The sequence below is a fragment of the Vulpes lagopus genome, chromosome 10 (assembly GCF_018345385.1).
Source record: "Vulpes lagopus strain Blue_001 chromosome 10, ASM1834538v1, whole genome shotgun sequence".
NCBI classification, from domain to species: Eukaryota; Metazoa; Chordata; class Mammalia; order Carnivora; family Canidae; genus Vulpes; species Vulpes lagopus.
Window position 1 is genome coordinate 6,488,333 of NC_054833.1, and position 21,196 is coordinate 6,509,528.

The 21,196-nt window shown below is 35.4% G+C and overlaps 1 protein-coding gene across 4 annotated transcripts in view; it reads right to left on the reverse strand.

Annotated features, from left to right (window-relative positions):
- CDKAL1 (CDK5 regulatory subunit associated protein 1 like 1) overlaps positions 1 to 21,196 on the reverse strand; it is a 647,296-nt gene that overhangs the window by 143,892 nt on the left and 482,208 nt on the right. For all 4 annotated transcript variants that reach the window (XM_041769778.1, XM_041769777.1, XM_041769775.1 and 1 more), the window contains one exon: positions 15,666 to 15,846. In XM_041769778.1, the coding sequence (XP_041625712.1) occupies positions 15,666 to 15,846 (181 nt within the window). The remainder of the gene's footprint in view (positions 1 to 15,665; positions 15,847 to 21,196) is intronic.

Consider the following 21,196-nt stretch of genomic DNA (forward strand, 5'->3'; position numbering starts at 1 on the left):
AAAAATGGATTAACTACACAGTAGAGAAACCAGACAACACCATAACCCCCAGTGATCAAGGTTAGCAGCATCAATAAGGATGAAAGGACACCAAGCACCTCCAGATGTGACATTCTGAGGACAGAACATCATTTACTTGGTTAAATGAGACTCTCATCAGGGAAACAAAACCTAAATGGAGGGACACTGTATCAAGTATCAGGTCAGTATTCTTTAAAAAATGTCAATATATCATGAAAGATAAAGAAAAGCTGAGGAAGTATCTAGGTTAAAGGAGACCTAGAGACGTGACAGCTAAGTTTAGACCTGATCCGGAACGGAGACCTAGATCAGAAAATGACAGCTCCAGAGTACGTTGCTCGGACTCTTGATAGACTGGAATATAAACAGTAGGCCAAAGTCTTGTATCCATATTAAATTTCCTGATTTAGATAACAATATCATGATTACAGAAGATCTTCATCCTTAGAAGACAGTCACCAAATATTAAGCAGTAAAGGGGCAAGATATCTGTAATCTACTCTGAAATTGTTCAGGAGAAAACTATCAGCCAGTCTGTCTCTGTGTCTATCTAGCCAACTCTTGAGAGAAAGCAAATTTAGCAAAATGTTGAAGCTTGGCGAAGGGTATGCTGGAGATGAGCTATTCTTACAACTTCTCTGCAAGTTTAAAGTCATTTTAAGAAGTTTACAATTTTTCTAGGACCTATAAATAAAAACTCACTGCCATAATAGAAAAATAAAACTCGAAACCAGTACTTTTTTGGTCAAATGTTTTAAAATTATTTTGAGTTTATGGGGTAAATATTTATTTTATGGTTTATAAGGGCATGGAGCAAAGAGTCAGAAAGAAGAGCCTACCTCTCAGGCATTTTCACTTAATTGTTATAAAACCTTAGGCCAATTTACTTTTCTTTGAGCCTCAGCCAGCTCGTCAGAAAAGTAAAAAAATAATACCAGATACATAAAAGTATAGTTGGAAGAATAATATGAGACAAGTACACAAAAAGCACAGGCTATGCTTATTTCTGGCACACATTAACATTCAAACAATGGAAACTTCTTTTCCCTGCCCGTAGAACTTCTAATCTTATAGACCACCTCTATAGAGGTGCTTTATTATAGCAGCAAAAAGCAAAAACCAGGACATTCATCTTAGATTATAAGATGTCAGAACAAAATTAGCACAGTATATTTTATCTATTTGAATGCTTATCTGCTCATATTTGATATTTTGTGTTCGTAATTATGAAGTAAACATGGCTCTAAGAGACAGGAGTGAGAAAAGCATGTTAAGTTGCCAAATATATTTTGTTGACCTACATACACATTTAATATTACCTTTATTACTAGGAACTACACTTATAGGTCCCTTGAAGGTTATAAATATGAAGTTATTAATGAACTATAGTTATCACAGAAAAATAATAAGATCGAAAAATAAGATAGTTATAAGGTTCTTTATCTTTTGAAGTTACTCCAAAGAGTCTACTCACTTCTAAAGTTGTTAATAAAAAGTGAATTCAAATTGAATATTATGATTTTAATAAATCAAGTTCATATAAAAGGTATAAAAGAATTAGGTAGATCCTTGTAATTTTTCTGAAACTTATATAAAACAAGGTATATAATAACTATTGAAAAAAAGTTAGACTAAAATATAATAAAGATGACTTTCCAAAGGATAGAATTTATATTCTCTTAATATGAATTCACTCGGTCCATCTCAACCCTAATACCTACCACCATTCAGCATCTGAGAGAAAAATTCACAACCACATGCCTCCCTACTGTTTTGCGGTAATTATAAATTCATAAAAGAAACAAGATAAAAATAAATGCCAACAGGAAAACAAAAAAATTAAACAATCATAAGAAACAAGTTGAATGTATTTTTTCTACAGGAGTGTTCTTTTTATATGATTGTCTATAAGCTGATTACAAATATGAGAAGATTGCTATCACTGAACTTAAGGCTCTCAAGTCATAATCAACTCTTGGTTGTCCTAAAGTTGATTGTACAAACCATCGTTCCAAAATATGGTCATCACTGATTTATTTCTTACAATGGCTTGTAATTAACAGAAGAGTCATATGAAAGGACTTTAGGTATCAACAAAAACCCGTGTCTTTCTTTTCTTATCTTTACCATCCTAAACAAAAAATAATTCCACAGAAACATGCACCATCCTGGAGCCACAGTCTATGCATGTCTAGTACAGTCCTAGTCCTGTGGGTCTGATTACATGAAGCTGATATGCATGATAATGAAATTCAGTTCATCACTGTCAGTCAGAACCAAATAAAAAGTCAGGCAGTGTTCTGTGGCAGGCAGGCAAGAGGTCAGATTCAGAAGGCAGAAAATTAGGGTGCATGGAGAGAAGGTTGGCATTTTCTGAAAGAATGATTCAGGCTGAGAGGAATTAGGAGGATGATTTTTTTTTTTTCCTGAAAAAAATCATTTGTGGCAGTAAACAGTAATGAAGATCTCACCAGTGATCTCTCCCCTGAGGTACTTCACTGGGTCCCCTGGACAGGTTCCTGGGTGGTGAATTACTGCATCAGTCCCTATCCATGTATATTTTTTTATACCTCCAAGAATACTGTCTTCTTAAGAAATAGCACTTATTTTCTTTTCATGAGATCTTGACAAAACATTCCACTTTTATTTACTCCAAATTAATCACATTTGTTGAATTCTCTAACACTTCCGTTCATGGTAGACAACCAAAGGGCTTAATAGTCCTGGCAAGGCCAAGGTATTATCCACATTGGCAGACTTCCCTCTACACAACTGGGGCTGAACAATTCTTGTTATTTTCACATTCTTCAAAGCTCCAAACATTATCATCCTGTTTTTCCTTCACTTTTTTTAGTGTGAGAGTTGGATTAAGGGAAAGTACTCAGTTTCAAAAGGATTTAAAAAAGAATGATCCTATCAGAGCATCAGCTTCTTCAAACAGTCCCAAATTCAGAGTTTTCAATGGGTTCAACACACACACACACACACACACACACACACACACACACACACATTGATAAGCTTATCTTATAGCACTTAGAACAAAAACACAAAAAAAGATAAAGAGGTTACAAGGAAAAAGCCAATCCTTTAACTGCCATGTAGAAACAGTTTGGGAAGAGATAAAATCATGTTGGGGAGGGACAGGGAACAGATGAGGGCAGGGGTCTGGAGGGTCTGGCACTTCTGCTGAGCAGAAAAGGCCTAGGCCTTGCCTGGGGAACAATCTTGTGACTAGTAAGAAACATAACACCATAGCGCCAGCAAGAACAAAGGCAGAAATAAGATGCAATGCCCTAAAGTTTTGGCATTTTCAAGGGTACCAATATTTGTCTATGAGCCTGGAATCAATCAAACACCAACTAAGTGACCTCCTGTACAGCAAATTAATATTCTCCACTGTAACACAGAATAACTTTGCAGACATGTAGCTAAGTCTAAGACTTGTAATTACTAAGTCCCAAAGAACGATTTATTGAAGGTCCCAGAGACTCCTGAAAACTCACCTATTAAGTCTTCAAACCTGTCTTGTGCAAATTCCGAATTGGGCTCCCTGACTCTTATGTCCACTGCACCTAGAATGACCTTTCAGAAACAAACACATGATCACTGCTATTCAGTAGCTCCCCACTATACACAGGAGAGTCTAAGGCCACTTCACATGGCTGATAAAGCCATCTTAGTCTAAGCCTGCCTCCAGCCCTGCTCATTCACTGATACCACCTTATAGTTGCAGGATGCTCTCCACAACACCCAAACCAAAAAATTGCAACACACTTACTGTCCTACATATCATGTATTTTATGCGCATTAAATGATCCATGTTTTCTATATTCCCAGGTCTCTTCACATGTTGCTGGAAAAAGAAAGCACCTAAACTTTTAAAATATGGTTTGAAAGGTGGCCTCACAAATGATAGAGAATCAAAGATTATTAAGAATTTCAAGGGGCCTTAGAGACTATAAATTCAATTTTCTACTTGTTAAATGAAATGCCTTCTGTATAAAAACTCACACCAGGTAGGAGGTTCTCCACAACCTCTCTGGATTAGAATGTGGATCATTCTTTCCTGCTATTAATGCAGAATCTTCATGGGAGACTATCAAGTGATCTGCTGAAGTCTATATACAACAAAACTATGGTCAGGCTAAAAACTCTATCCAAAATGGAAGTGAAAAGAGAAACGATATGTCCAGAAGAATTTAAAAGATTAACTGTATTTGGAGGGATCAAATACAATTAATTGCAGAAGAATCCCAAGATATTCTTTCTTTAAAAAACAAAAACAAAAAACAAAAAAAGAAGTTAAAATAAAAAGGATCTTGAGTAAGGAAGTGTCTACATATAGGTATGTTTGGGAATCAGATTAGAATAAAGAATACCAGACAATCTACAGTATAAAGACTCCTGAAATATTTTTACCTCTCCTCCAAAGAAAAAAGCTTAGTTTGAAAATAGGAGACTGTGTAAACAATGTGGCTATCTTATCAAATAAGGCAAAAATGCCAAGATGTAAAAGTACTTTTCCATTAAGGCAATTTGATGTACTCAAAGAATTTTAGGAATGTCTAGAAAAAGTGACAAAGCCCTTTCTATATGCTGTATTTCTGTTTTGCTTTTTAAAATGAAGTATGTCCTGGACTCATAAGCAGCTAGATTCGGGAGAGTCACTGTATGTCACTGAATAAGCTCTGTATATGATTTAAGAACAATTGCTCATTCAACATCTCTACCAAGTGGTCACCTTGCCTTAGTGTGATTACTTCCAGCAAAAACTCAGTCCCTCACAGGGAAACCTACTGTGGACAGTTCTGGTGAAGCTGCCCTGTCTACCCCAAAGGGCAGACCTCTAGATCTTTCAGGAACACATACCCACACTCCTCAGGGCTGAATCAAGAGGAGTATCATGGCTTCATTATCCTTAGGGTAAATACTCTAGAAACTGCAGCTAAATGAGTTATGATTCTTTTTATGCTCACATATATCTGAAGACATGGTCTTACTTCTCTAGTTCTAAGATGTGAGACAAGCAAGCAGGTGGATTTAATATCACAATTTAACATTTTATCTTATTTATTTTATTTTATTTTTATTTTTTTAAGATTTTATTTATTTATTCCTGAGAGACACAGAGAGAAAGGCGAGACACAGGCAGAGGGAGAAGCAGGCTCCATGCAGGGAGCTTGATGCGGGACTCGATCCCGGTACTCTGGGATCACAACCTGAGCAGAAGGCAGATGCTCAACCTGTTGAGCCACCCAGGCGTCCCGACAATTTAACATTTTAAACCAATATGAACATTCCAACAGTCATGCTTGTCATCTAAAGATTTTTCTTTTCCAAGTCCCAGGCCTCTTAGAGATTTCATCCCAACTTCATTATTTTTCATCAGAATTTCCTTAAAAAGAAACTCTGGAATTGATAGCTAAAGATCCAAAGACTTCTTAAACTTAAGTGATCTTTTTCAAACCTTGGCAACAATTTGAAAATACTCTTAGAGTTACTTAAGATTAATGAAGACTAATGAAGAAAGACTCAATAGAAAAGAAAATATAAACAGGCAAATCTGACCTTTCATCTAAAAGTCTAAGGTCACCCTCGTTTAGCTTAGGTGATCTTACTATCAGATCTCTTCTACGTTAATAATAATCTTGCAGAAGCTAAGAAAAAAGATCAATTTTAGTTTATCTTGCCTAATGTATTTTCATTATATATTTAATAGAGTTATACTTTTTTTTCAGCAGGCAAAAAGAGATTGGAGGAACCCCTTCTACCCCCACCTATGCAAATACAAAACCCAACGGGGCTTTATCCATTTGGTGATTTAAATGATTAAGAAATGCATATAATTTAGTTCGTTTATCAGAGCTCTACTATAAGACATTAACAACTGGAATTTATTTATATTAATGCTAGTAGTATTCATGTAAAAGTAGCTATGAAAAAAAGGGAATTTATTTTACATCATTTATGGTGAGGAGATGAGGAGAACACTTTCAGGGCTTAATTTTAGTGAAAATAAAGTATGCCTAAGAAAACGAGATTTTCACTAAGGGGCATTCTAAAGCCAGAATAAAAAGCTGTTATTTGAAAACAACCACATTGTGCTTTCTTTCAATAATGGGTTAGATTCTACCTTTATTTTTGATGTTTTGGCCAGGAAAATGGGAGATAAGTTAGGTTAAGAAAGAATTGCTAGCCATTTGCAGCTGTGTTTTACTTCAGGAAAGTCTGGTTGCTAAGAAGTTACATCAAGTACCTGAGGGAAGTAGACAATTATTAATTTTTTTTTTGCTTTTGGAGCAATTATTAATTTTTGATAAATCTCAGAGAACCATGGAGAGTCAATGCACATTCATGGTTCTGAATGTTATAAAAGTGAACCTCTTCTGGGCGACAGTTTTTACCTGGAGCACAATTACAGAAAGGTAGAGATGTGTCATGGATTACCTTGTATCTGCTCCTGAGAAGACGTGGAAAGTACTTAACCCTGACACCTCCAATGCAACTGAAAAGAGGCCCATTCCAGAGGTACCTAATTAAGATGAGGAGTACAGTAGAGTCCCTAATCAAACACAACTGGGGTCCTTATACAGAGATTGTCATGGGAAGACAGCTACATGGGGACACCATGTGACAATGGAAAAGAGACTGGAATTATGTACGCCACAAGTGGAGGAAAGACTACCAGCAACCTGCCCGGAGCAGAGAAGGAAAAACTCTGCCACATGTCCAGAGGGAGCAGGGGGGGCATGCTTTAGACTTCTAATTTCTAGAACTGTGAGGCAATATATTTCTGTTGTTTTAAAATGAAAGCATAGAAAGACATGGAGCAAACTCAAATGTATGTTACTAAGTGAAATAAGCCAATCTGAAAAGGCTACATATGGTATGATTCCAACTCTCTGACATCCCGGAAAAGACAAAGCTGTAGAGCCAGTAAACATCAGTGGTTGCCCGGTGCTAGGGGAAGGGAGGGATGAACAGGTGGAACACAGAGCAGTGGAACTAGGCTGCATGTTGCTGTAACAGTGGATACATGTAATTACACATTTTTCCAAACCCTTAGAATGTGTATCACCAAGAACAGAATGTAATGTCAGCTATGGAGTTTGGGTGATAATGATGTGTCAATGTAGGTTCATCAGTGTGACAAATGTACCACTCTGGGGCGGAATGGTGATACTGGGCAGGAAGTCTATGGGAAGTCTACGTACTTCCCATGCAAGTTTGCTGTAAACCTAAAACTGCTCTAAAATATAAAGTCTAAAACAGTAAAACAGGCTCTGCTATACCAGGACTGGGTTATTAAAATCTTAAAATGCAAGGAAGATGTTAAGGGGCCATGTTAAAAGATAAAAGACAAGAGGAAAAGAGAAAGCATCTGAAAGCTGATTTTATGCAGTGAGTCTTGCTTCTGGCTGAGGCAAACTAGCTTGTATCAGGCCAATGATCTTGCCAAGAACAATTAGAAAAGGTGAATAAAATGTATAATATGTTCTATTTCAACATCAAAAACTACCAAGGCAGTGAGGACCTGAGGGACCAAGATCCCCTGAGAGAAGGGAAGTCCATAAGCTTAACATTTGGAGCCACTTTTCCCTTCTACATATTCATTGGTTTGGAAGCAGTGGCTGGGAGGCTGAGGAGCCATGCAAAAGCTAAGAGGCTTAGAGACTGTGCAGAGCCTTCTGCATTCTCATGAGCCTGGGGAGACAAAAATTAGAGTTGAAAAAATGGCCCTGGTAAGCACCAAGAATGTCAGATGAGACCCTGAAGAGGTACACTGGATAGTATGCTGGCTCTGGCTTTTTATCAGCTTACAAGAGCTGATGTTGTGCATCTCTTCCCAATTCCATGTTCACCGATGCCACATTGGTAGCCTGAAACTGGCAAGAGTAGTATTTTTATTATGGAAACTGGCAAATGCTACAAGAAAGAAGCCTTCCCACTGAGAGTCAGTCATTAAATATCAGCACATCACTGGCTGCATTCAATAAGTAAGGGCAAACCGGAAATAAATGAATCCCTAGAAAGGCTAAAAATAGATTCAAAAATCAATCTCAGATCAATTAAAATAATCAACCCTTACCTTAGAGCCTGGCAGAAGCAAAATCAAATCGTCCTGGAGGAAGATACATTACTATCTAGAACCTACTGCTTCATTTTGGTTTTTTAAACAAACAATGGTCACCACTTAACAAAGATAATCAGGTACATGGAAAGAAAAGACAAATGACCAAAATCAAGGGAAAAAAAAAAAAGGACAACAGAAATAACCAATATTAGAACTAGATATTAGAGAATTCAGAATGAGCTTTAAGATAACTAATATGTTCAAAAAATACAAAAGAAAATATAAGGAATTTCACTAGAACACTAGAATCCACGAAGAAAAAAAAATCAAATTCTACTTCTAGAAGAAGAAATAAATTAACTAAAAATTAGAAATTTCAAAGACGGGTTGGACAGCTAAATAAACACCGATGAAGAGAGGCTTAGTGAATTTGAAGAGCACTTCACAGATAGTATTGCACACCCAAATCACTTGGAGATGCAGACTATGACCGAGAAGGTCTGGGGTGGCACCTGGGACTCTGCCTGTGTGGCAGCCCGATGAGTGACAGTAGTGCTCCTTCTCCAGGGAACACAGCGTGCTACTGCTGTGGTGAATATCAGGGAACTAAAAAACAGGTAAAGAGAAAAAAATCCAGAAACATAAAGAGAACAAAGAATGAAAAATGTAAGAAAGGACAGCTTAGACACTGGGGAACATAATGAAAATATTTAACATATATAATGGAAATCCCAGAAGAAGGGATGGAGGATGGAACCTCCTTTGGGAATATCTGAAAAGAGAACGGCTGACATTTTCCAAAGTTGATGAAAGAGACTGGGGTGGAGTAAAGAAGCCCCACAAGTTCCAAGCAGGATAAATACAAAGAAAAATATCAGCAGGGGGCTACAGTAGGGAAGGGCTCATATCATAAAGATCTGTTGATGTGGCTTTGGCCTAATGGAATCAATTCTAGGGAAATCTAGGAAAGACTCACAAAGGTTTGAGAAAATTGTGCTACCTTCCATGAGAAAAGGGAAAGATGACTCAGCAGAACCAAGAAACCAAAGGGCAGAGCATATATCAAATTAACAGTCCCAGGACTTATTTAGTTGAGGGGCTGAGGGAGTTTGTGGGGCCATTTTGCAATTCTGCTTACCACATAAGGCAATTCTGTCAAACATTTAAGGAAGAAATAATACAAATTCCTTACAAACTCTTCCAAAAAATGTAGAGAAAGAAATACTTTCCAATTGTCATACCCAAATTAAGAAGACATCACAAGAAAACTACAGATCAAAATCCTATATGAACAAAGATGCAAAGATTCTTCAAAAAATTTTAGCAAATTAACTAAAATAGTATATCAAATTATGATATACTATGATCAAATGAAGTTTGTCCCAGGAACGCAAGGTTGATTTAAACATTTGAAAACATTCAGCATATTTCACAATATTAACAGATTTAATGCAGAACAAACTATATGATAATTCTGGCAGATGAAGAGAAAGTGATTAAGTTCAATTCTATTCATGAGTAAAACACACACACAGACATGCACAGGCACACATGACCATGCACACGTACACATACACACATGCAGGCATGCTTACACACACAAGCCCACATACAAACTCTGAGTGAATTAGGAATAGAAAGGAACTTCCCTAATCTCAAAAGTATAGTCAACTTTTATACTGAAAGGAGAAATTCTGAAGACTATTCCTTTGAGTTTGGGAAAAAGAGATAAATGGTCAACTCTATTCAACAGCATATTGTAAATCCCAGCCAGTGCAATAGGACAAGAAATAAAAGTTATGAGGACAAGAAAGGGAGAAACAAAACTGCAACTATCAGCAGATGATATAACTATATACATAGAAAACTCTATAAAGAAAAGTCAAAGGATGCCTGGGTGGCTCAGCAGTTAAGCGTGTCTGCCTTCAGCCCGGGGTGTGATCCTGGAGTACTGGGATCAAGTCCCACATCGGGCTCCCTGCATGGAGCCTGCTTCTCCCTCTGCCTGTGTCTTTGCCCCTCTCTTTCTTTGTCTCTCATGAATAAATAAATAAAATATTTTAAAAAGAATAAAGAAAAATCTATAGAACAATAATCAGAATTACTAAGTGAATTTAGCAAAGTTGACAGGAAAAAGATAGATATATTAAAATCAACCAAAATTTTAAATAGCAATAACAATAAAAAATGAAAATCAGTCATTTCAACAGTACCCAGGGACACACATGCAGGAACAGAACTAATAAATGATATGCAAGGTTTGTATACAGAAAACATTAAAGCATTACTGAGAGAAATTAGAGAGATTAAAATAAAGAAGATATATATATTTTTTTAATTAATTTTTATTGGTGTTCATTTACCAACATACAGAAAAACACCCAGTGCTCATCCCGTCAAGTGTCCACCTCAGTGCCCGTCACACATTCCCCTCCAACACCCGCCCTCCTCCCCTTCCACCACCCCTAGTTCGTTTCCCCGAGTTAGGAGTCTTTATGTTCTGTCTCCCTTCCTGATATTTCCCAACATTTCTTTTCCCTTCCTTTATATTCCCTTTCACTATTATTCATATTCCCCAAATGAATGAGAACATACACTGTTTGTCCTTCTCCGATTGACTTATTTCACTCAGCATAATACCCTCCAGTTCCATCCACGTTGAAGCAAATGGTGGGTATTTGTCGTTTCTAATGGCTGAGTAATATTCCATTGTGTACATAAACCACATCTTCTTTATCCATTCATCTTTCGATGGACACCGAGGCTCCTTCCACAGTTTGGCTATTGTGGCCATTGCTGCTAGAAACATCGGGGTGCAGGTGTCCCGACGTTTCATTGCATCTGAATCTTTGGGGTAAATCCCCAACAGTGCAATTCCTGGGTCGTAGGGCAGGTCTATTTTTAACTCTTTGAGGAACCTCCACACAGTTTTCCAGAGTGGCTGCACCAGTTCACATTCCCACCAACAGTGTAAGAGGGTTCCCTTTTCTCCGCATCCTCTCCAACATTTGTGGTTTCCTGCCTTGTTAATTTTCCCCATTCTCACTGGTGTGAGGTGGTATCTCATTGTGGTTTTGATTTGTATTTCCCTGATGGCAAGTGATGCAGAGCATTTTCTCATGTGCATGTTGGCCATGTCCATGTCTTCCTCTGTGAGATTTCTGTTCATGTCTTTTGCCCATTTCATGATTGGATTGTTTGTTTCTTTGGTGTTGAGTTTAATAAGTTCTTTATAGATTTTGGAAACTAGCCCTTTATCTGATATGTCATTTGCAAATATCTTCTCCCATTCTGTAGGTTGTCTTTTAGTTTTGTTGACTGTATCCTTTGCTGTGCAAAAGCTTCTTATCTTGATGAAGTCCCAATAGTTCATTTTTGCTTTTGTTTCTTTTGCCTTTGTGGATGTATCTTGCAAGAAGTTACTGTGGCCGAGTTCAAAGAGGGTGTTGTCTGTGTTCTCTTCTATGATTTTGATGGACTCTTGTCTCACATTTAGATCTCTCATCCATTTTGAGTTTATCTTTGTGTATGGTGAAAGAGAGTGGTCCAGTTTCATTCTTCTGCATGTGGATGTCCAATTTTCCCAGCACCATTTATTGAAGAGACTGTCTTTCTTCCAATGGATAGTCTTTCCTCCTTTATCGAATATTAGATGACCATACATTTCAGGGTCCACTTCTGGGTTCTCTATTCTGTTCCATTGATCTATGTGTCTGTTTTTGTGCCAGTACCACACTGTCTTGATGACCACAGCTTTGTAGTACAACCTGAAATCTGGCATTGTGATGCCCCCAGGTATGGTTTTCTTTTTTAAAATTCCCCTGGCTATTCGGGGTCTTTTCTGATTCCACACAAATCTTAAAATAATTTGTTCTAACTCTCTGAAGAAAGTCCATGGTATTGAAGAGATATATTTTATTCAAAGATGGAGAACTAGGTATTATTACATCGTTACTTTCCCTCCAAATGAGCTAGAGAATCAATACAATCTCAATCAGAATGCCAGCAAAATGTTTTGACGTATGTTGACAAATTTAGAAAGGCAAAGGGCCAAGAATACTTAGGACAATGTTCAAGAAAAAAACAGGGTTGAAAGGCATATACTGCAGTGTCAATACTTATTACAAAGCCATGGTAATTAATGTTGTGATTTGGTAGAAAGATGGACAAATAGATAAAAAAAAAATAAAGTTCCAGAATATATGCACATGGAGAGATAGACACCGATTTATGAAAAAGATGATCAGGTAGAGAATGGGGCAAGGATGAGATTCAATAAACGGCAATAACTCAAGTGGATATCCTTGTAGAAAATAAAACTCTTGACCTCTATACCTCAACAAAAATACATTCCATTTGGATTAAAGATCTAAAGGTAAAAGGCAAAATCATAAAATATCTAGATGAGTACACTGAGGGGTGTATTCATGACGGTGTGGGGAAGGAATCTGAAACAGGATCCAAAAGAATCAACATAAAATGAAAAGTACTGATAAATCCTACCATTAAAACTGACAATGTCTGGCCTTCGAAAGAGATCAGTAAGAAAGTAAAAAGACTGGTTACAGAATGGAAGAAGATATTTAAATTACCATGACTAACAAGGGACTTGAATTCTGAATATACAAATAATTCCTATAAATTAGAAGAAAGGGTGTGGGGATGCTGGGACACAGGAAAATAAGCAAACCAAAAGATAAGTGGGCAGAAGTTCTGAATAGAGACTTCCAAAAAATTATATCCAAATACCCAACATATAAAAAGTATTCAATGTCATTAGATACCAGAGAACAATACAACCACAATTAGATTACAATGCCTTCCCAGCAGAATGGCTAATAACAGAAATATAACAATGCCAAGTGTTGGCAAGAATATGGAGCTGCTAGTATTTTTATATATTGCTGGGGGAAATGTAAATTTACTCAACTATTTGGGAAAACTATTTGGCAATAGAAAGCAGATCCACTGTATTTCCTATGACCTAGAAATTACAGCTAAATGCCCAGCGGAAATGTGTATGTAGATGAGTCAAACAGAAGATATATACAAGAATGCTGATGGTGGTATCAGTTGCTAAGCTAATACTGTAATGTTGCAAATACCCAATTCTCTTTTCACATTAGGATGGATAAATGTCGATGAGATGAGTTATTATATTATATGCTGGCAAACTGAATTTAAATTTAAAAAAAAAAGGATGGATAAATATGCATGCAACAGAATACTACATAGCAATGAAAATGGATGAACTATAGCTACTTGCAAAAACAGACTAATCTCCCATAATATTGTTTGAAAAAAAAAAAAAAGCTTTGGGGCTGGAGAAAGGTGCTCATGGCACAGCTGGTGCTCCAGGAAAGCCAGTGTCTGACTATTTTAGGACAGATTAGAGGGACTGTAACCATGCCTGAAATAAATACCCACAATCTCAATAAGCAACAGGTCCAACTCCTGGCAGAGAGATGTACAGATTTTTCAGATGTGAAATCTTAGGACAGCTGTATTATCTTTAAAAGCAGTATAATAATAAACAATGAAGAAAATGATGAAAAATTATTTCTTGACAAAGTTACATGTTTTATAAACTCAGTAGAAAAATCCACTGCTTGTTAACTCTAAAGAGTTAAGACTTAAAGCAGGACTGTATGTAAAGTATTAATTTTATCAAAAAATATAAACAATAAAAAGAATTACCACAGTTTTTAAAAAGTGCCAAACATTCAGACTCTGATGAATTCTTCCATTTATATCAAGTTTATGAATAGGTCAAAGTTATGTATGGTGTTAAAATAAGAGATAGTGATTTCTGTTGGGGAATGGGAGAGAATTGGATGGGGAGGGCAGGATGGGAAGCTCTGGGGTCTGGTAATGTTCTGTTTCTTGATCTGACTCAGGGTACATGCAAGTATTCACTTTAGAGAAATGTATAGCTGTACATGTTTTCTGTAGGGATGTTGTAGTTCAAAAAATGTTTTTATTTAAGTAAAGTTTAAGAAGAAATGGATGAAACTATAAGAACAAGAGATCAGTAGTTTTCAGGATCTGCAGATGGAGGGAGTAAAGAAATACAAAAAAGTAAAAAGAAAATTTTGGGAAGCTGCTGGAACTGCTCTGTACCTTGACTGTAGTAGCAGTTACACTAGTGTGTGCATTCATCAAAATTTGAAGAACTGTAGACCAAGGAAGGTAAATTTTGCTATATGCAATAAAAGCTATTATAATTTAGGTATAAAAATAATGAATTAACTTATTTTTATGTTTGTGAAAAGTCAACTGTCCATGGTGTTATAGTCTTCTTCTCATTGATTAAATTAGATATAAAATTAAATAGTCTACCTGTAAAATATTTTCTTACCTTTGTATATACAGAAACTTGTGAAATAAAAATGTAGAAAATTTTGAAAAAACAAAGAATGATATTCACTTCAGTTTTAATGGGGAAAACAGACTTTAAAGTGTATCTCTGTATATACAAATAAAAAATATATTTGTTTTCTTCAACCAAATGTTGAAATAAAAAATCTGTATGTTTTATGTTTGATATTCACATATGGCATAATAGAAAAAAAAATAACAAGCTTGAGTTATTCCTTTTAGTATTTATTCATGGAAGCTTTGAGGAAAATTAATATAGGGCATAATGTTTTAGTTATTTGAAACAAAACAAAATTTTCAGTTAAAAACATATGACTTCCTCTTAAAGCTTATTAACATTTTTCCATCTTTAGCCAATGAATCTAGCAACTAAATTACTCTGAGAACATTAATTGCTGAGGCATTCTGGAAAATAAGTGACCTTTACTGGATCTCAAACTTTTTTACATTCATTTTAAATTATCTTATTCTAGGGTACCTGGGTGGCTCAGTCGGTGTAAGTGTCTGCCCTTGGGTGGGTCATGATCTCAGGGTTCTGGGATGGAGCCTCACATGGGGCTCCCTGCTTAGCGGGAGTCTGCTTCTCCTTCTCTCTCTGCCCCTTCCCCTGCTTGTGTTCTTTCTCTCTAATAAATTAATAAAACTCTTAAAAAAAAACTATCTTATTTTAATACATTTCTGAACCTGTAAGGATGAAATTAAGTTGAGGTTCATTTGTGTGAAAGTAACACAAATCTGAAATAGACAGATGGCAAGCATCAAATCTATTCCATGGAAAAGGAAGGAAAACATAGGGCCCCCAGTGAGCAACAAATTATGAAAATCAGGGTAAACATGAAGCTTCTTTTGCTCACAGATATTTAAAGGTTGTCTTCTTTTCAAATATCCAAGGATTTCTCTTATAAACACAGGTAATACCAGATTATTATTCTCCCTCCCCCCCGTGTCATCTGAACCTCACTCTTCAAAAGATAAAGAAAAAAAAAAAAAAAGGTGATACTTTAGTTTCCTACAGTCATTTAAATCCTCTAAGGTTCCCCCACCCCTGACCCCATCTTGAAAAACTCCCCATATTTTCTAACTTGGAAGTTATACTACGAACTAGTTGTGTTAAGGCAGGCAAGAAACAGCTGCATTTTTTATAGATACTGGCTGGTAAATTGAATACTCTGTGAGAGAAATATCTTACCACTTGTGCTGGAACTTGTACCATTTTCGCTGCAGGAGTTCCTGGTCTGGGATAAAACTGGTTAATAAAGAGGCTTGGAAATTTGTAGTCTTCCACAAGTTTCACTGTTTCTTGAAAATCTTGATCTGTTTCTCCAGGAAAACCACAGATAATATCTGTAGCAAGGGTTATTCCGGGAACTCTAGAAAATAACATGACAAAAATGTAAAAAGCTGAATACAATCCATAATTATTCTATTCCTTTGACATTTTAAATGCCATTATTCCTCTTAAAACTAAATTTTATTTTTTAGGAAAGGGGCATTTGCAAAGAGTTTTAGAGTCTTAAATACTAAGTTTCTGAGCAACAGTGGCCCCCGTCATCCTCAAGGGACACTCATATTTAATTCTTTTTAATGTTCTTTTTTCCTATATTTTAAAACAGATACTTATTCTATTTCTGGATTTACTGATTTTTAGGCAGTATTTAGTAACTTCTCTACTACGGTAAGTGAGGATTCAATCCATTAAACTATCCTATCCCTCCCCTCTCAATGTAATCACTGCAGAGTTTAAAATCAATCAATCACATTTCCATTAGTATAACTACAAAGATACTGTTCACTGTGGCGCCAACTGGTATATGCTACTATCATGTTTTCTTTTGCTACAATGTTTAATTTTTCCTAGAATTAATAACAGTCTCTTTTAAAAGATTCTTGCTTCATAGTCTAGGTACCTGTGTTCACGTTTTCCACAAGCTCCATCAGATTGATCAAAAATGAATACTATTTTCTAAACACTCAATGGACTATACATAATTCACTGATTCTATTTAATTCTGGAAATGCCACTCCTACTTTCTTTGTGTGTTGAACCAGTCATAATGTCACTCTTGAATGTTGCTCTTCAGTCGCCTTTTTCCCCACATTTCCCTTCTTCCTGAATCCTAAGTATTCTTACATCTCGATTACCCTATTCTCCTTAATTTTGTAGGAGCATTCTTTCAGAAGCTTCACCAAAAGGCATGCCAGGGAAATTTTGTTGTTATCGTTTTAGCATATCTGAACATGTCTTAATCCACACCACTGACTGATAGTGAAAAATATTATCATCAGAATTTTTTTTTCAAGCTGGCAAGGTTGTGGATGAGACGTCCTGATTCACTTTGATACAAGCTTCTTTATGTGTGCCCCCACTCTCTTTTTGAAAGCTTTTAGGATATTCATTTTATTCTCAATGTTTTAATTTTTTAAAAAAGATTTTATTTGACAGAGAGCACAAGCAGGGGGAGTGGCAGGCAGAGGGAGAGGGAGACGCAGGCTCCCCGCTGAGCAGAGAGCCTGATGCTGGACTCGATCCCAGGACCCTGGGATCTTTACCTGACCCAAAGGCAGATGCTTAACTGACTGAGCGACCCAGGTGCACCTTCTTCAGGTTTCTAAATTTCATGATAATAGGCCTTGTAAATCTTTGATGAGGCATGTAAATCTTTGTACAGGGGCACAATCTAGACACTCACAGTCTTTAGGTCTAGCAAATTTTCTTATGTTGCCATTTACTCATTTGTTTTAGAGACGCAATATCTTTCCTCATCTTTCTAAAGATACTAATTAAAGTTTTTCACAAATCTTCCTCTGCTCACTGTAAGTGTGACTACTTTCTCCAGGTCCCTCTCATCCATGGCTGAGACTTGCCATCAGTTAACATTGACTCTGCCCTTTAATATTAAAGAATAAATCACCGAAAGCTTCTCATCACATGTTGTTGGGTAACAGGCTGCCCTTGGTTTTGATAAAACCACATGTTACCCTCTTGGATGTACTTTCTCTGCGGCCCTTGGAGTTCTTCCATAAGGATATTTTACCCTGTAGTAACAATGCAATAATAACAAAATAACACAAACAGTATTCATAACTACAATAGTCTTCTCAATCCATAAACAACAGGAAAAATAGCCTCAAATATCACAATCTATAGATACCTAACCATATCAAAGTTTTCTATCCCTTAAATGTAGTTCTATATGGATGAACAGAACAAAATGATTTTTCTCATTGAAATATATTAGATTTTGGGAGCATAAGAGAGAACAAAGAATGTGACAATGGAAAGTCGAATTGTTGGCTGCCTAATACAAATGGCATCATCAAAACAACAGCTTTCTACACCTTGTTTGGATAACACTTTAATGCCTGGGTGAGAGGAGAATGACATTTATTTATTTTTTTCGACATTTATTTTTGAAAATATTTCTGTCCTGATTTCCACTTAGTCTCATCCAGCTATTAATTTGGCTAACCTTGAATTAGTGAGATAAGTTCCAAAGGCTGGAACTTTTCTTTGTGATGGTAAATTAAAAAAAGCAGTAATATGCATAAAAGAAAAATGAAACCGTATTTGAAAAAAAAATTTAATTTTTATTGTGATGCAAAAACATTTTCTCCTTCAAGGGTGATTACCAAGATTACATTTTAAAGTCATAAGAGACATGTTTTCACAGTAAGATCTAGATAAAAAGACCATTTTCTAGACTCACTAAAAGCATGTGGAATAGAAAAAGTATGTCAATAATTTTAATTAGCAAATGTTTACACTTGACTTATAAATCCTTCTGAACAAAAGAAATCCACAACTAAACTCTAAGTAATAGATCATAGCAGAAATGACAGAGAAGAGTCCATCTCCCCTAGGAAATAAAAAAAAAAATCTTAGAAACTGCCTGTGAAATATTATAGAAACCAAGACAATTGGTTATTGTCCTACACTATGAATTGCAATGAACTTGGCACTAGATCATGGGGTATTCCCAAAGGAAAGTACCTTACTGATTCTCCCTCCCCCCAATCCTCCTTGATCCATGATAGCTGAGCTCAGTATTATGCAACACCTGCTTACTTTGGCATTAAGATCACCAGTGAGAAAAGACAAACCTTTACAAAAGTCACCTTAAATGTTTAAGAAGGGCATGTTCAATTTGTGAATATATTTGATAATCTACACAAAAAGCTTACAGATAACAAAGGAGAGAATTAGGTAAACTATGAATTTGTGAAAGACCTATGTTGGCTAGTATTTAAAAGTAAAAGCAATTTACTTTTGGTGTCCAAAATTTGGTGTCAAAGTATGTAAGAATATAAATTGATTGCCTATAAAATGTTTTCAAAGTAAAGACTACACTTTAATGTTAGAAGAGGCTCATCTATACATTAATTTTATATATGCAAATGATGCTTCTTAAAAACAATTTGGCTCCTTAGATGAACCAACTAAAAAGACTCCTATTTACACTGTTAATTTCCCTAAGTAAATAATTCTCTTCAGTTCATAAGAAAATCAAGAAAGTCTGAAGTGGACCTAATTCTAAATTAATTGCATATGATTTAAGTGGCTAGGAGGAAATTATAAGGAGTGTAAAATAGAACATTAATCCTAATATTTAATATGTTAATTGTAAATGCTGTTTTTGAGAAGCAATGCATTTTCAAAATACTAATTTTTTTAAATGATCATTTCTGCACATGTACTGAAGCTGTGAGTCTAATGAATATAATTATCAGGTATTCTATATTTTTAAAATTTAAAAGATCTATATTTATGTTTTCATAGCAGTATTGGAAAATAATTCTGAAAGAAGATGAAAATGAAAATGTTCAATTAGCTTAAATAACACATACATTCTGACTCAATATTTTTTCTGACATATACAAGCTTTTTACTAGCAAAATGGGTTCATTAAGTAACTTGGGAATAGAATTAATGAGAAAGATTCCAATTATGCATCTGCCTTGGCAGAAGCAGTGCTATGATCAGTTATGCAAATCTATCAGTAGGATATCAGATCTCTTTGCTGGCCCTAGGCTAGAATTTAAGAGAGCCTCAAACATTTAAAGACTTTATTATTTACCATGAATAAAAAAATAAACACATACACATCATATTTGAAATACTACTTAAAATGTACTTTAATCATCTCAAGATTTTTACTTGCAATTTGGTGTTCTACTGGCAAAAAATGAGAAAATGATTCTATTCTTGCTTTAGAACAATAAATGAGTTTCAAATCCACATGTGAAAAAAATTAATACTAATATACATGCTATTTATCTCAAAAGAAAGAAATAAAAACAATCAGAAAAAGAATCAGATACATTAAAATTATTAACCATAAATGCATGATTAAAAGAAACTTTTTTTAAAGTTCTGAATGAAAATAAAAACACCTAAGTCTACGGGACATAGCTTAAATAAGTGCTTAGAAAGAAATTAATGGATTTAAATGTCTGTGCTAAAAAGAGGTAAACTCAATAATTTCAAGCTTTCACCTCAAGAAGCTAAAAAAGAAGCAAATCCAAAAAATAAAAAAATAAAAATAAATAAAAAAGAAGCAAATCCAAAGTAGAACAAAAAATAAATTACTAAATAAAGGTTTAAAAATAAATCAATGAAAAAGAAAATAAAGAAAAAAAATCAATAAAAGATGTCTTTTTGACATATAAACAATAAAATTACTAAACTATTAACTAGACTGAGAAGAAAAAATAAGTCACAAATGACCAACTTTAGGCATGAGGGAGGAGGCTGTACTACGGATGTTATCAATATGAAAAAAAATACTAAGGGTATATTTATTACAATTTTATGACGATAAATTAAAATTTTAAGCTAAAATGAGCAGATTCTTTAAAAGACATAAATTACAAAAACTGACTCAAGAAGAAGCAGAAAATCAAATAGTCTTTTATCTATTACAAAAATTTAACTTGTAATTAAAAATCGTGCCACTTAAAAAAAAACAATAGAAAACAACTCAGGCTCAGATGGCTTCACTAGTGAATTATATCAAACATTTAAGAAAGAATAAAACCAATTCTATAGAAATTGTTCAAAGATAGATGAAAAAAGAGCTCAATGTGTAAGCCCAGCAGTAGACAAAATACAAACCAGAGAAAAAGATCAGAAATAAACTCCAGACTGAGATTTTTTAAAAGATTTTATTTATTTGTTAGAGAGAAAGAGCAAGACAGTGAGCATTCATGCACTCAAGCAGGGTGAGGAGCAGAGGGGAAGGGAGATTATCTCCAGCAGACTCTGCACTGAGCGCAGAGCCCAACTCGGGGCTTGATCCCACCACCCCAAGATCATAAAACCAAGTGTCAGATGCTCAACTGACTGAGCCACAGGCACCTCTAGACCAATATCTTTTCTGAACACAGAGGCACTTAATAAAATATTAGAAAACAAGCCGAGAAACATATAAAAAGGATTATTTTCATGATCAAGTTTTAATTCCAGGAATTCAAGGTTGCTTTGACAAACAAATTAACTAATGCAATAAGCCATATTAAAAGGATAGAAGATGACCCTATGGTCATCTCAATAGATGCAGAAAACTCAGCTGACAAATCCAACACTCATTCATGATAAAAACTCTCAGTAAAAAAGGAATAGAGAAAAACTATCTCAACCCAAGAGTTTACAGCTATTATTATGTTTATTGGTGAAAGACTGAATGCTTTTTCACTTAGATTAGTAACAAGACAAGGGTGTCT